Genomic DNA, 16,930 nt, shown 5'->3' on the forward strand with positions numbered 1-16,930 from the left:
AGTATTAATACAAATATTTTATAAGTACAAAAGTGTTTAGAAATATAATTATCAAACACACAGGTACCCTTGATTTTGTAATTAAAATCCACTTATTAAGATCCACTTCTTCATACGATGCAGTCGACATACCTGACGATGTATGAAAACCACCGAGCCTAGGAGCCGCCACGTGCCGCCTTGACGATCGACATGGAGCATTCGCAGAATTTGCAAAAACCGAATACCCCTGATGGCGGATGTGGCAAACACCTGACCGTTGCTTCCTACCGACAGGACTACCATGGACGCTACCACGACGATTAAATCTAAAAGTAAAAAGAGCGTCGCACGATCAATACGAAGGAAACGCGATAAAATGCGACGGCCGCTTCGCAGTGTATAGTTATACATATAAAACGGCTTAGTGTCCGCATGTCGTGCCGATTGAAAAAAATATTTTCCGCCGACACAGGAGGTGCTGATCAAATCGCCGATAATCAGCGATATCGATAAACGCAAAGAACGTAATCCGATTAATGCTTAATCCGATATTATCTGGAAAATTCATTTGTCGACTGTGCATGCGCGCGTTGCCAAGACCACAAAAGCAATAATCTCTCTTTAGATCCGCGCGTTATACGAGAGACTGGCGAATACGAGCAATCCCAGTAGCGTTTTTGCGGCCGGTCTGTTAATAATAATGCTCCATTCACGATGCCACGGACAATTAACGTTCTGCGTTTCCCGCTCCTGCTAGATAAAGTGAAACGAAATACAGTGCACTCTCGATTATATTACCGGCAGTTCAAGATAATGACGAGGAAGCGGTTTTCGTCGGATGCGAGAAGCGCACGGATACTCCAACGCCAATATTGTTTATTAAGCGAAAAGTTCTGTACAACAGCAATTTGTATAACGCAGTTCGCGTGGTGCCGCGTGAAAATCGATTCGAAAATACGACTAATTCCGAGCAGTGAGCAATACATGAACCGCGAATATACACAAAATACGCACGACTGCGAAACTGAGGATTTTGTTTGAACACGTTTATTTACTCGTCATTATTCATTAGCAACTTACACGAATAATCCGCAAACCAATTAATTCGACCATGAATAACTAAATTTATCCTACAAAAAGGAATTTTGATACGCTCTCGGAGGCTTTTTGACTTTTTGGCCACTCCAATAATATTTAAAAAAAAAAAAAAAAATCAAAGCGCCCGTTTTTCCTTGCTTTCAAGTCTTCAATCGTGCAGTCGTCATCAACGTAATTGCAAAGTTCCAAAACAGAGGCCAGGTAATCAATTTTAGCTGGGTCTTCAATTAAGAGAGAAATTTCACCGCGGACACCGCGTTTGCGTGTGTTTCATTCGTGAAGCGCGTCCGGCAGAAACGATGGCCGCGATACAGCGCGTCCAATCTTGGTTTTAGCGGAATGGATTCGATATTAGGGCCAGGGCTTAATTTCGCAAAGTTGGTCGGCTAGCGATAGTCGCGCAAACGGTCCTGTAAGCGATCCGAAACAAAAGGACGGACGATTCTCGCGATCCAATTTTGGCGTCCGTCGATCGGACAATGCGAATATCGGATTAGTTTCGAGCATACCGCGCTCCGCTTGCGATGCGCTTCGCTTGCATTAGGAAAAGCGAGCCGCAACTCACCTATGATACAAATCGGTTTCCGTACGAATCGCAGCCGTCCGCAGCAACCCATGTACTTGGACCTGCAGCCCGCGCTCCATAATCGAACCATGTACTCGACCCCGAAGAATACCACGAGACATATTTCCTGGACATTAATGAAGTATGATTAAGCATTCAGTTCCGCTCCAGACGCTCCATATCTTCGGTCGCGATTCAATCGCGATTCAATCGCTTCAAATATATTCTCGTAGATTTATTTAACCGCTATGTAAATCTGCGACTTAATTTATCAGAAATGACGCTCCATTTCTTACAATTAGTTGTGTCTGAATCAATTTATTATACAGAGTGTCCTATGGGAAGCTGCTGAAACTAATTAGCTGTCATTTTTAAACGCACATAAGAAGCAAAAAAAAAAATATTCTTTAACAGAAGACATTTTGCAGCTTTATTTACGTGTAAACTAAAGACAATATTTTTATCATTAAATAAACGTTTATTAAAAAATACCGAATATCGCTAATTTTAATGGTATATATTTTTGATGCGCGTACCGTCAGAATTATATAAAAATTAAGTCGATTTCAAAAATTATAACTGTAACTGTAACTTTTGTCGCATAAAGTTTTTTACAGTTTCCAAAAGTGACTTAAATTTTTTGTTATAATTCTGACGGTGCGCATTTCGAAAATATAATCCAGCAGAAATTAAAAGCAAAATTTGACATTTTTTAATAAACGTTTATTTAATAATAAAAATATTTTCCATTGTTTTTAGTTTATATGTAAATAAAAAACTGCAAAATGTTCTCCGCTAAAAGATATTTTATTTTTCTTGCTCCCTATGTGCGTTTAAAAATGACAGCTAATTAGTTTTAGCCTGTATATATAAAAGAAAATAATAATTATTTAACAATCAATTAATATAATAGAAAGGCATAGAGAGCCGTCGCGGGATGTTTGTGCGAAATTATAATTTTCTTAAAGAAATTAATTTGTTAGTCTACGTGAGACAGTTAAATTTGTACACCCGGGAAGACCCGGGTTCAATTCCCGGCTTAGCCACTCGCGCCCTGATATTTTTTCTCTATTCCCTTCTTTCTAATAATTCCTATCAGTACATACTGATTCTCCATATGTGAGAACAATGTACTAAAATTTTCGTACACTTTAAGTATCTCGAACCAGAGATCGGTGTACAAATTTAACTGTCTCACGTAGACTAACAAATTAATTTCTTTAAGAAAATTATAATTTCGCACTAACATCCCGCGACGGTTCTCTATGCCTTTCTATTATATTAATTGATTGTTATCATTTGAGCCATTCCTTTATAAATAATTATTTAATATTTAAAAAAAAAAAAATTATTTTTTTTTGTTTAATGCGTGGAAATACATTTTATTTCATTATTATTGTTTTTATACAATAAATAGTTAGAAATATATATTTAGAAAAACATGATTAAGTTTGTGAATATGTTATTTCGACCAGAAGTGATTGAATATGCCGGTGGCAATATGTGACAGTTTAATTATCCGGCGTCGATAGAGGGGAAAAATACGCGCTATGGCTCCGTAAATTAGTATGGACATTAACTAATCATCACTAAAATGAATATGCAATAGACAGTAGCGTATGGATAGGGGTGGCTGTTGTATCGATTGTACTCAGCGCCGTTGTATCAACGAGACGCCCTAGAAAAACGAGGACGTCGACGTTAGAACTGCAGCCAAGCGGGGATCCTTGAAAACTGGCTTATACTCTTTTATGACCCAGGACATTAACGAGCTTCTATGCGCACTTACCTCCTCCGTGTTCGCGCGAGGAATGAAACAAAAAAAAAAGCGACACGATCGCGAAAGCAGTGCGATCGTAAATTCGTACAATGCAGAACATCGATTCGCGATGTTAATTTTTTTTTTTTTTTTTTGAGGTGTTGACGCGACTCCGCGCAGCGCAACTTTATGTTACACGAAGTTTCGCGAACATTTTCCTTTTCTAATAAGATAAGAGGAGGAATTAATTTTATTTGTTCAACCTCAGCGGCGGCGAAAGAAGAGAGAGCGCAGAAAGTTTTCACTCCGGAACTGTTATAAAGTCTATTCTCGAGAGTAAAGCAATAAAAATATCTCCAAGTGTTCCTTTCGAGGACTAATTAAATGAAGTTTGCCTTAACTCTTTTACCGAATGTTATAGCCCTCGTTTGTGAAATCCTAATCATCAGTGCTTAACGTTTTTACGAATAACTTGTCATTACACGAGCCATTACACGAGGTGCTTTAATAAGACCTTTGTTCAAACGAGGTCGTGCAAAAGTATTAATATATATATTATTAATATATATATATATATATATATATATATATATATATATATATATATATAAACATATAATGTACTCACCATCCAAAACAGAGTTTCGTTTGCGAAGTCACTGTATTGATCTATCGTTGACAAAACGCTAAATATGAGGCACACCAATACCACCATGAACCTAGAAAGAAACACATTTATACAAACATATGCAAATTGTTCGATGCTCAGTTTTGCATTAGAATTACGTTCAAGTGGATACTTTGATGCATCACAAGCATAAAACGTCATATGTTTAATTCATATTTAAAGCGACCTTAGATTCTTTATCAAACTGTCATTGTTTTCTTCCCTCAATGTTTTAAACTTAAGTATTCCTGCGCTATTAAAAAGGATGTACCAAACTTTTAGACATTTTCTGACACGCTTATGGTAGCCACTGGAGAACAAAGTTAGTGTAGAGCGCCACGGAATTGTTATACTTTCCCTCAGTTACGGATTTCTATGCAAACGTGAAATCATGCTCAAATATATAGTGCGAGACATAATTCAAATAGCGCACGACATATATAACATCGGAAGTAATTATCGCGAAATAAGAAGGAAAAGAATAGAAAAGAAATACATGTAGACACATTGTATATCACGTTGCGTGACGTAAAATTTAAATTAGGCCTTCATTGATGACAATCTAAATTATCTACTCTACTGTAATAATATTTACACTGATACGATGGAATCCAAGCTCGATAAAAATGATTGACAAAATGAAATACGATATAAATAGCACTACTAAGACTACGCGCTGTACACCGCGTTCCAGTATGTCACACGGAAGTTTTGCACTTGCGTTCCGATTTCTCGACGGAAAAAAACTTGGCTCACCTGTCTCTTCGCTCGAACAAACTACATATTCGTTGGGTTATTAAACTCTCGTCAAAGTGACAAATTACTTGATAAACTAACAGCGCTATGATACTCTAGACATCTAACATTACTGATTGCCGGCGTTACGAAACCTAATTTTGTACTTAAACTTGCAAAGAACATTACCAGAGGATGTATATATATATAGCCGTTTGTAGTGCCTATCGATCAAGGTCGTCGCGTATATATTCCGCGACGATTGAACATAAAAACATTTGTGACGATACTGAGCGCGATAACTTTGCCGTCTTATCTGGCGGACAGAAAGATCCACCGTAAAAGCCGCGAGAGCCACAAATTTTCCACAACAAAATATAATAAAATTTATTAGAAATTTAATATCAGATACTAGACCCGGGATTTTCCGATATCTTCTACGTTCCCGATTTTTCTATGTTCCGATATTTTCTTCGGCACAATACGCTGTCTCTGCTCTTAAATTTTATATATAAATTCAAATACAATTTGCACGATACAAAGCATAATGTTAAATTAATTTTCACTCTCTTATTTATTTTATTTATTATTTAATTACATGTTTCGGACAGATTGATATCAACGAGTATAAAGACAATGCTTAAATTAAAATATGTTGCGATACAAGATGCAATTATCTCAACCGTCTCTGTAACGTTTAACGATTTAACTTGACAACATTGTCAGCAGAATATAAATTTTTTGTATTTTTATTTTGTTCACAAATCTTACGAAAATCATTTGTTAAAAACCGTATTATTGCGCGAGCTGTTTAATATATGCTGAAAATGTTCAAACGTTCGTTCTAAATTATTGTATCTAGTATTTTATTTGTAAATCTGAGTAAGCAGTGTGTTTTTATAAAGCACCTTTCATAATAAAAAAAATATAAACCGACAGATAACACGTAGCAATACATTCTGGAAATATCCCGATAACAGTCTACATATGAAAAGAATTATTAAATACATAAATAAATATTTTACTTTTAAAATACATATCGAGCACAATAAAGATTGTAGTTTTTACAACGTTAAAAACTCAATCATCTCGAGATAAACGGCTGTAAGCAACAAATTCTACATTTGTCCATACATTTTTTACAAACACCTATTACAATTATTCACAAGACAGACAAATGTTTCTAACATATTTGCTAATTTTGATTTTTTAAGAATACATTGAACACACATGTACACGTATAATATCTGTGTCGTACAATTTTTTATGCATCAGCAAATAAAATGTAATCTCCATGCAATAGGATTTGCGGTCGTGCATAATATCGGATTCCGCGATCACAGATACAACTATGCATTGCAATGAATATTCGTGAGTGGAGCCTCGGTAAGATAAGTATATCGAGTATTCATTCGCACGCTAGCCTCGTGAAATTCGCTTCCCCGTCTTTTCTCGGGCTCGCTCAATTTTCCAGTGAAGCGCGTCATTGCGAATCTCAATCGCTATCTATCGATACGCGTGCATCGCGCGAACGCGACGACGTAGGAAAACGCTACACGGGACAGCAAGGCATAGCTCACGTGTGCGGGCTTAAGCGGGACCGGTAATTGCTACGATCTAGCGATCGATCTGCCTAGGCGCTTTCGCTGTTTGTACAAGTAATTTATTGTTGAGCGTTGCCTCGTTAAGTAACGCGGACGAGCACGGCGCGGCGTTAACGAAGGCAGCTTTGGCCATCGCCGCGTAGTACTCTTTAAGATGGCGTGTCGAGGGCCTATAATTCCGACGTACATATGTACAACGTATTCCGTGGCTGCACGGGTCACCTTCATCGACCTACTATGATAATTGTCTAACATATTCCTCCTTTTTTCCTCGAGCATCGCTCGGAACTCATCCATCTTCTGTCGAGCGTCGGACAGACGTTATTCGTGAATAGCACACTTTTTGCACTTTACTGGAAGCACCGAAGTTATGCAGCGGAATGTCCGCGGAATAAAACGCGAAACAACAATCGCTGGCTGAAGGTCGGCTCGCACCCACGTCTGGATATGCCGTTTCTCAGATCCCGCCGTCGAATCGTTCTGTACACGTGGTTAAAGTAAAGTACGCGCGGTGCTTCGGGGAGATTCCGAAGATATATAAAAAGGTAACATCTTGCGCTATAAAAATTCTCATCCTTTCTTGCGCGTGGTGGGGAAAAAAAAAAAACTAGATCTTACGAGGGACATCCTGTACCATTGAATGACTGATTGTGAGTCGAAAGGTCGAGGCGAGATCTAATTATCGATATTAACACACGGGCATCGGCGGACACAATGCGCCATACGTTGTTCACGGCTAAAGATATATAAAATGATTGGACGTGTACACCCATTGTGCATCCCCTGCATATCAATTAACCTACATGCGATGGAGGAGAGATAGAACTTGCGTGCGCGCTTCCTATGGCAATAACGTCATATCATACCGCGTCGTTTATTCATACACATCACAGTTTAATTACAAATGGATTCGTGCGTTCAAAGTAACACAAGCTATCCGATTCCGATCGCAACACACAAAAAAGTACTCTCTCTCTCTCTCTCTCTCTCTCTCTCTCTCTCTCTCTCTCTCTCTCTCTCTCTCAGTCATTTTCGTGCGAAATTTCAGTCTGCTGCGCCCTTAATGAAATCGATTACTTGATGAGGCATATAATTGTAATCAATCAACGCAGAGTAATTAATATGACGCATGACATTATCGCGTTGCCGATTAACAAATGCAATTCCTGTCTCGCTGGGAAAAATCAAAAGGTCAAAAATATCCGCGCTGAAAACAGAATGAACGCATGCGTAACAATTTATGCAATTCCGCGATATTGTGCTGTATTTTATTTTATCTTTTTTTTGCAACGTTTCGCGAGTATCGCTCGTTTCAACACGCCGATTTGCATACGCGCGACATCGATCGAATTTCCGGTTTCTCTCCGATTCGCACGCTTTCTCGATCGCGCGCATTCGATTTGTTAAAAAATTTAGTAACGACCTTCTATAGCGTGATGTGTAATCTCCATGGGCATCATTATGCGCGCGATATCGATATATCAGCGCGCGCGATTTTCATCTAAAAATAACAGACTGCACGCAAATAGCATGCATATGCATTGGGCCTAATAACACGCTGCTATTTACGCCCGCTCGAAAGTAGGCCGGTAAAATTGGACTCTCTCTCTTGTTAGCGACAAATTTCTTTTATCTTGACACCACAATGCGTAACGCCGCGATACGCTTGAGTCACGCTTAATTGGCTTTTAAAAACAATGAATAAAGTGGATTAAACGATACGATCGAGTTCTCCGAAAACAAAAAAACATTTGGCAATCCAACTTGAAAAATTCTGCGATTGTGAAAAGCACAATTATAAATTTTAGTTTAATCGGTAGCTTCGTTTTTTTTTCAAGCTACTTTAGTTAAGCACTCGAATTTTAATTAACTTTTAGAAATGCAGTTTTATCTAGTATTTGAAGCAATTAATGTTTAAAAAAAAAGTATGACGGAAAAAACAAAGGGAAAAAAATTCGTATATGGCTGAGAATTATATTGTCATAATTTCAGTTTCAATTCGTTACGTAAATAGTTTAAACAGGCAGAAGCCCGTGAAATTTCCAACGAAATTCAGTTTGAATGACTCTTATCCCTCCTGTGCCTTCCCACTTCTCGATTACTTTGGCATCAGGTTAGTACAATAATAGATAATAACGGACACTATAGTGCGATCAATACGATCACTTGCACAATTAAATATTTACAGCAGCGTTTCGTGCAGCGCGACTTCATTAGCCGGCTGTCTAACGATTGTATAAACGGCGCGGCATTAAAGCTGCACGAAGACCATGCTATTCGCAACAGTCATGCAATGACCACGTGCAGTTAAAGAGATTTATGAAAAGTTCAATTATTTGTTTTTTCAATGTCAGATTTTCGCCAAATAGTATGAGAAAAAAATTATTAATTCAATATTTGATACGAAAATAATGTAAAATGTCAAATTCTGTAAAGCTGCTTTCTGATATCGATAGAATCTACAATTTTAACTGGTACAGTACGAATATAATTGAAAAACTAACGAACAACAATCTTGGCCTGACCGGTTAAAGTTTTAAACATTAGCACGATTCATGCAATTCTTTCGGTATTGTTTTTTAAATAAATTTAGTTTTAATCTTTTGAAATAAAAAATTTAATTACTGATGTTTTATTAATTTATATTTTCTAGTGAATTTGCTTTTTTGTTGTAAATAAAATAAAAATTCCCTGAGCTATTAAGATCAAAGTTGCTAAAAATTAACAGAGTTGCTATCGTGGAAAGATGTATTTATAAATTTATAAGAATTTTATATATGTCTGTTTGTCTACTTATTTATTGAATAATACTTACAATTTTAACTGTACCAGTTAAAATTGTAACTGTACCAGTTAAAATTGTAAGGATTATTCAATAAATAAGTAGACAAACAGACATATATAAAATTCTTATAAATTTATAAATACATCTTTCCACGATAGCAACTCTGTTAATTTTTAGCAACTTTGATCTTAATAGCTCAGGGAATTTTTATTTTATTTACAACAAAAAAGCAAATTCACTAGAAAATATAAATTAATAAAACATCAGTAATTAAATTTTTTATTTCAAAAGATTAAAACTAAATTTATTTAAAAAACAATACCGAAAGAATTGCATGAATCGTGCTAATGTTTAAAACTTTAACCGGTCAGGCCAAGATTGTTGTTCGTTAGTTTTTCAATTATATTCGTTTTATTCTTAAACTGTACTTGTTTAGAAACATTAGCACTGTTCACACGATTCTTTCGTATTAGATATGTATTGTAAGTGAATTCTAACTGGTTTGGCATCTGCAATATTCATTCTTCAAGTAAACTTGTTGTAAACAAGATGGAAGTTTATATCAGCTATTATTAACAAGTCAAACAGCAAAGATTAACAAGAGCAACGAACAACTGTTTGTCCACTTGTTTGTTGAATGTGTTATACTTCCGGTTACACTTCAGAAAGTTGTTATCCTTAAAATTGAACCATTGAATCGAGAATGTCGGACACAAAGAGAAAAATGTATATCGGAAAATAATTGTAGGAACGCATTATGTAGATATAGCTTATTTTCAGTATGCTGGAAAAATAGATATATGTTTCCGGAAATGAATGGCGTGTCCGACGTGACGACAGTACCATCGGGTGCAAAATGAAAGACGCTTCCGTGGCAATTTCCGACTGTAACGTTTCGACTTTCGCGCCGCCAAAAGTTCGATAACGCGGTTTATTATCAGACACCCCGCAGGGTGCGATAAAACGCAAGATGGAAGTGTCGATTGTGCACATTTTGCGTTGATTGATGAATAATTCTCAAATATTTTATGACACTCGAGCGTCCTCAAATATACTCACAATCAGTAAAGCTCAATTAACTTAAAATTAGTGTACAGAATGTTTTGTGTTTGGATTCTCTTAATGCTCTGATCTTATCGCTAATAAAGAATTTGTGAAGTGGAATATTTTATCCAAAAATAAATTTAAAAAATATTTAAAATATATATTAAAATCGTGATTCGATTCTTTTCACTTCCCACTTAACGATCGCCTGTCAAAACTCGAAATCAAACGAAGAAAATAAGCGCAAGGTGTTGACTGACAATAAGAAAAACGATAGAAACTCTCCTTTGTATGTATATTCGCAGAGGTCGATCTGTTTCGCGGATACTTTACTGCATTTTGTTTTGATAATGAATTATTTAAAAAGCTGCGGTACTTGGCGACAGTTTGGAAGAAATGAAAAACAGCCCGTTGAATAATGTACGAGTTCGCGAAGTTTTTCGATGGATGATGTTCGCCAGAGGAATAGATATACTTCGTAGACCAATGTGTGCCTCTTTTTGCAGAGCATAAGACCGAAGCGCGATAAAGATGCGTGTATAATATTGTTAACATTCCAAAGCTAATACAATCCCCTATCAAACATACAATATAAAAAATAATAAAAATAAAAAAAACTATCAATTAAATAATTGAATAAAGATAGCAAGCCATAAAATATAAAATATCATAATAGATGGCAAACTGACCCTGATTCTCCTAATATCAAGATTTTATCGGAGAATCCTTTTATTCTCTCTAATAAAGTGCAAAGTTAACAATTAAGGTCACAATTTTATATCGGACAATGATAAAAATTATTCCGTGACATTGAAGATACTATCAAAGTATTATAAATATTTCTAACGCGTGGAAAGCTAAATATTGATTTTCTGCGGCACTTCCTGAACAGTTTAATCGGTTTTATCGCGTCGCGATCGCAGCATTACAACGAAAACACATTTTCACGTACGATCACAAATGTTTATCCCCATCATGAAATTACTGACATACGTATTACCTCTGAATATTCCAGCTGCAAAAATAGCACATGTAGGGAGGTCAAAGAATTAGTCTTTCCACTATTCGCCTTTCAACGAGCGCCAGCTAATGCATCTGCTTTTCTAAACGACGTGTGCATAAAGAGAATAAATTTATGGTAGTACGCAAATGTATTGATAAATCTACTTGATCCAAATCGTGCCAGAGACATGCTTGAAGGAGCTTCGCAAGGACGATCTATCAAGGTTTATTTTATGGATTTTCTCGTGTAAGCAACCTTATCGGTCTAACCGCATAGAGAGATATTAAATTACAATTTTCGTAAATTTATTAGATTCAATTAGAAACTGCACATATTGCAGCGAAAATAAATAGAATCTAAAACGTCAAGAATATTATAAGCTAATATCTTTAAAATTATAAAAGATTAATGTCAAATCGATCAGTCAATCAGCGGTGTATATTTAGGAAGTGGCAACAGTTTTATTTTTACGACAAAGATTGAACGCTTTCTGTTTACGCGTAAAATTTCAACCAATAATAGTTTTCAACAGACGTCAAAAATTGTTCAAGGAAAAGTTATACAGTTTTATATGAGATTTTGCAAATTAAATATTTAATTAAATATTTCATGCTATTTAAATCACTGAGAGTGATTTTTATCGGCCTATTTTTGCATTTTGACAAACTACCATGCAGAAGATAAAAAAGCACAAGTTTTTCATAGAAATAACATTTAGATTTTGCCTGCTTATAAATATATCCCATATTTTAGAGACATCGAGAGAAAATATTCCTAAATTTATATCCTTATATTGCAGAGAGCATATTACACGAAAGCGTCGTCACGTAAAACTTGATACCAAAATTGTACGTTAATAGCACTTGTAAACTCCCCGTGTCGACAATGAACGTGTAAAAGCTAGTAGCTATCACGAGAAACGCACTCTTTTATCGACACTACCTAAAGTATACCCCGGCTATTTCGACTTCCGGCGCCCTGTTATCGCTTATCGAATCACAGCGAATCAACCAGCAATAAAATCCTATGCGAGATATCTGTGCTCCGATCAAATCGGGGATCGCTCGCGCGATTAGACAGACTGATTCGAGCGATCATTCGATTGCAGCCGGCGAGTCCCCGGCGATCGAATTTAGGCCACGCCAGGTGTCAAAGGCCACGACGCTGAAATCGATGCTCGCGCGTAGAAGGGAAACAGGAGGTAACCGCTGATGCGGCATTTTGCATTCACATCTTTTAACCTTTGGCCGTTTTAGCGGCGAACGAACGGCGCGTGCTACACCGCTGCGCTCGAAAGTCTCGGGGTGAACATAAATTTGCACTTTTGATCACGCATATTTTGCCCGATTCGTTCGCGACGGGCGGACAAAGTTGAAAGAAATGATCGCCGGAGCGCGCGAGCGGAAGATACTCACACAGCGAAATGGTAGATGAAACACAGCCAGCCGCCGGGATGCTCGAGGAACACGTAGAGCCGCTCCTGAAACGTCTTGCCCCGCTTGTGATGGAACACGTACTTGGCCTTGAAAGCCTGATCGATCGGCAGGTAGATCGGGTAGTAAGAATCGGGCATGCCGGTCTGACCGGGGCTCGGCGGCTCCTCCTCTCCCTCGGCGCCGGCCACGTCATTGTCGATGATGTCGTCCTTGCTCTTTTTCCGCCGATACTTCCGTTTCATGGGCGTCGGCACCCGCTTGTGGTGCGCCTCGCCGAAGCGCGGCGAACGGAAGCGGCGTAGGAAGGTGAAACGACGCGCGGGCGACGGCGGCTCCTCCGCATTCGCGCCGTTGTCCTCGGTGTCCTCCGTCTCGCTGCCGGGCGTCTTCAACGCGGCGTCCTCCGCCTCGAGGCCCTGCTCGGCCGCGAGCTCGTCCTCGCTGCCTTGGAGGGCGGCGTAGGCGGCCGCGGTGCTGCACCGCTTTTCCGCATGCCTAGAGCATTGGTCCTTGCTTCGTGGAAGACTCTCGTTGTTGTACGCGTCACCTGGGCATTTCCAGCATTGACTTATTGGGCCAGGCTGCACCAGGGATCGCGTTGCTTCGATCACGGCGCTTCGCGCGCGACCCGCTCGATCCGCGAGGCTCGTGGCGGTAAAACGCGAAAGAGCGTTGTTGTGCTTTCCCGTTGTGTGAACCGTTGCTGCGTGAAATTTACATGATTTCGCGAAATCAAACTTCAATTATTATTATAATTTGATCGCGCTAATCACATCACGTATCGCGATTCCACCACGGTAATTCGATTTCGTGATTTTACGTTTTTCAGATCGCCGATGAAGGGAGCCGATTGATGAACTTGGGATGAGTTGTCGACGGTAAATAGATATCAACCGTCGAGTGGAGATTATTCAAATATTTGACGTGGCCTGAGTGAGGTATTTGCAATTCTAACCACTAGAGAAACCGCGGAATAATATCCTGCCACATAATACGCGCGCAAATACTCCGCGATGGAGAAGCCTATTTATGAAATAGGATCGATGATAATATCTATTATTAAGTGCGCTTGTTTCCAAATAAAAAGTTTTCAGGAACGACATGAAAATTCATCAGCATTCTTTTTCAATCATCTCTATTCGCGTTAGGTCGCCGCGTCCGAGCAATTCTTCTTTTATTTATTAATGCAAAAAACATGTGAAAATTGGGAGAACTTTTGGAGTTTGGAGAAGCTTCGAGAGTTTGAAGCTTCTAGATCAAATCGGGATTGAGAGAAAGTGAACGACTTCTGAGATACCATATGTACAAGTAATATTGTATATCCTTCACACGAACATTTGATATCCATACATCCCACTTTGATAGATTGCTTAGTACCGTCTGCATGTCTGCTCATTACTGGATTCCTAGCTAGTACTGAGAGAAGCTTGGGCCTCTCTCAGACTCGATATAGGAATAAATTCGTACAATGACACATGCGATTCTGCCGAATTTGTTTATCAAATCTGATAATGATTGAAAAGCCGAGAAAAAATGGTATATATGGTCAGATGTAAATATATAAAATTAGTTACGAAGAGATCTGATAACATGTAATATTTTATATGACCATATAAAATTACATATGTTATTAGATCTTTTCGTAACTAATTATATATATTTATATCTGACCAATTACACTCTTTTTTTCCCGGGAAGTAGTTAAAAAGTTGACGTAATGACGTCAAGAGTTACGTTAAAGCTATAACATTTACATGTTTGCAAATGAGTTTAATGGAATATTCGTCAACTTTAAGTAATGTCAACGCGCCTCTCATTAGACTCACATTGTTCTTCATCGATCGAATTGGCATTTACAGATGTCTATGAAGTTAGCACCGCCATTTTTGAAAATTAAAAAGACAAAAATTGTACTAGATTGTGCTAGGTTTGTGCTACGTTGTGCCGCAAACCGCACTTCGATATCTCCAAAAATTACTCGAAAATTCGAAAAAAACGATTTTAAGGCCCAGCACCGCCATTTTGTCAGAATGAAAAAAAAATGATTGTACTAGGTTGTGCTAGGATTGTGCTGGCTTGTGCCGCAAACTGTGGTCCGATATTGCAATAAGTTTATTAGCAAATCGCAATTGAAAAAAAAATCGTAGCACCGCCATTTTGAAAAACGAAAAAAACAACGGTTGTGCTAAGCTAGCACAACAACTTTTCCTTATGAAAAAATGGTCTGAATAGTTTTTTTGCAGAATCGGTGGATAATTGTTTATACAACCATTTTTGAAATTTATTATTTTGATAATTTTAATGCTTGTGCTGCGTTGTGCTAGGCTAGCACAACAACTTTTCCCAACGAGAATAATTGATAAAATCAGTTTTTTAGTCATACTGGACCCACTTTGCTTGTGCATAACAAAATTTTTCTCCGTTTTCAAAGAGAACCATAAGTTGTAGTCGATTTTCGTTTACGGCACAAACCGGCACAAACATAGCACAACTCAGCACAAGCATTGAAATTGTCAAAATAATAAATTTCAAAAATGGCTGTATAAACAATTATCCAGTAATTCTGCAAAAAACTATTTAGACCATTTTGTCATGAGGAAAAGTTGTTGTGCTAGCCTAGCACAACTCAGCACAAGCATAGGAATTGTCAAAATAATAAATTTCAAAAATGGCTGTATAAACAATTATCCACCGATTCTGCAAAAAACTATTTAGACCATTTTGTCATAAGGAAAAGTTGTTGTGCTAGCCTAGTACAACTCAGCATAACCGTTGTTTTTTTCGTTTTTAAAAATAGCGGTTTTTTTTTTTTTTTTTTTTTTTTTTTTTTTTTTTTTTACTAATAAACTAATTGCAATATCGGACTACGGTTTGCGGCACAAGCCAGCACAAGCCTAGCACAATGTAGCACAACCGTTGTTTTTTTCGTTTTTCAAAATGGCGGTGCTACGATTTTTTTTTCAATTGCGATTTGCTAATAAACTAATTGCAATATCGGACTACGGTTTGCGGCACAAGCCAGCACAAGCCTAGCACAACCTAGCACAACCATTATTTTTTCATTCTGACAAAATGGCGGTGCTGGGCCTTAAAATCGTTTTTTTCGAATTTTCGAGTAGTTTTTGGAGATATCGAAGTGCGGTTTGCGGCACAACGTAGCACAAACCTAGCACAATCTAGCACAATTTTTGTTTTTTAAATTTTCTAAAATGGCGGTGCTAACTTCATAGACATCATTTACAGATCATTACGGCTTTGTTGGGAAAGAACACACATTTTCGCTTATCGAATTATTTAGAGTGAGAACCGGCAGAATAAAATGAATGGCAGAAACTTCTTATTCTAACAAGTATAATAGATGAGAGATCTGTCTAAAACAAAAGTATTTTATTTACAAGTAAACATAATGATAATATTTATCAATAAGAAAATTAAATCTTCTCTCATCATAAAATTAAAAACATAGTTTACTTATTTTGTTATTATTACACGTAAATTTTTTGTTATTAATTTACTTACACGTAGATTAATTAAAATATTTTTTTCTGTATTACAAAGATCTCGTAGACTAAGATAATAATAATCTCGTTCAATTTGTGATAATTTTCAAGCTTTACCGCACAATGTCTCGCAAAGAAATGTCGTCTTAAGAGAAGAGAGACATGGCGACAACTGTAATTATTACGAAGTTCCAACTTTTTTTTTTTTAAGACGGATGATTCGTCGTGAAAGCTTTTTTAATCACGAAGGGTAGCAAAAAGATCGAAAAATCGAGCAGACTGACTTGAAAAAAAATCGCGAACTCCATTAACTGTTAGTCAGCGTTTCACATAAAAATAGAAGAGTTGCATTTATTATTAAAGCAAATGCGGGCTGCAATTAATATCAGTGACTACAAATAAGTAACGAAACATTCATGTTGTACATATGCTTTTTCTCATGTCTTTCATTCATTCGTTACGCTTGGCATGTAATATTGAACATTAAGAGGCCTTTATATCGCACGAAGGTCGATAGCGCACATGTTTTAATCGATGCTACGAGCAAACTGAACTGCTTCGATGCCGAAAACAAAAATTTTATAGTCTTCATATTTTTAGTTCAAAATAAATTTTTTACTTCTCATGAAAAAACCTTTTGCGACTTTAATCGCACGAGATTTGACTTAAATTATCTACTGTTGCTTTCTGCTTTCAAACTTTTGAATCCTAGCGTGTTGTGAACAGCTAATGATGATTACGTGCAAATGTTA

The 16,930-nt window shown here is 37.3% G+C and overlaps 1 protein-coding gene across 7 annotated transcripts in view; it reads right to left on the bottom strand.

Annotated features, from left to right (window-relative positions):
• KCNQ (KCNQ potassium channel) overlaps positions 1-16,930 on the bottom strand; it is a 57,227-nt gene that overhangs the window by 29,601 nt on the left and 10,696 nt on the right. For all 7 annotated transcript variants that reach the window (XM_067351891.1, XM_012370342.2, XM_012370340.2 and 4 more), the window contains exons 2-5: positions 12,658-13,225; positions 4,033-4,123; positions 1,646-1,772; positions 133-308 (exon numbers count right to left, since the gene is read on the bottom strand). In XM_067351891.1, coding sequence (XP_067207992.1) covers positions 133-308; positions 1,646-1,772; positions 4,033-4,123; positions 12,658-13,225 — 962 coding nt within the window. The remainder of the gene's footprint in view (positions 1-132; positions 309-1,645; positions 1,773-4,032; positions 4,124-12,657; positions 13,226-16,930) is intronic.

This window comes from Linepithema humile, chromosome 1 (assembly GCF_040581485.1).
Source record: "Linepithema humile isolate Giens D197 chromosome 1, Lhum_UNIL_v1.0, whole genome shotgun sequence".
NCBI classification, from domain to species: Eukaryota; Metazoa; Arthropoda; class Insecta; order Hymenoptera; family Formicidae; genus Linepithema; species Linepithema humile.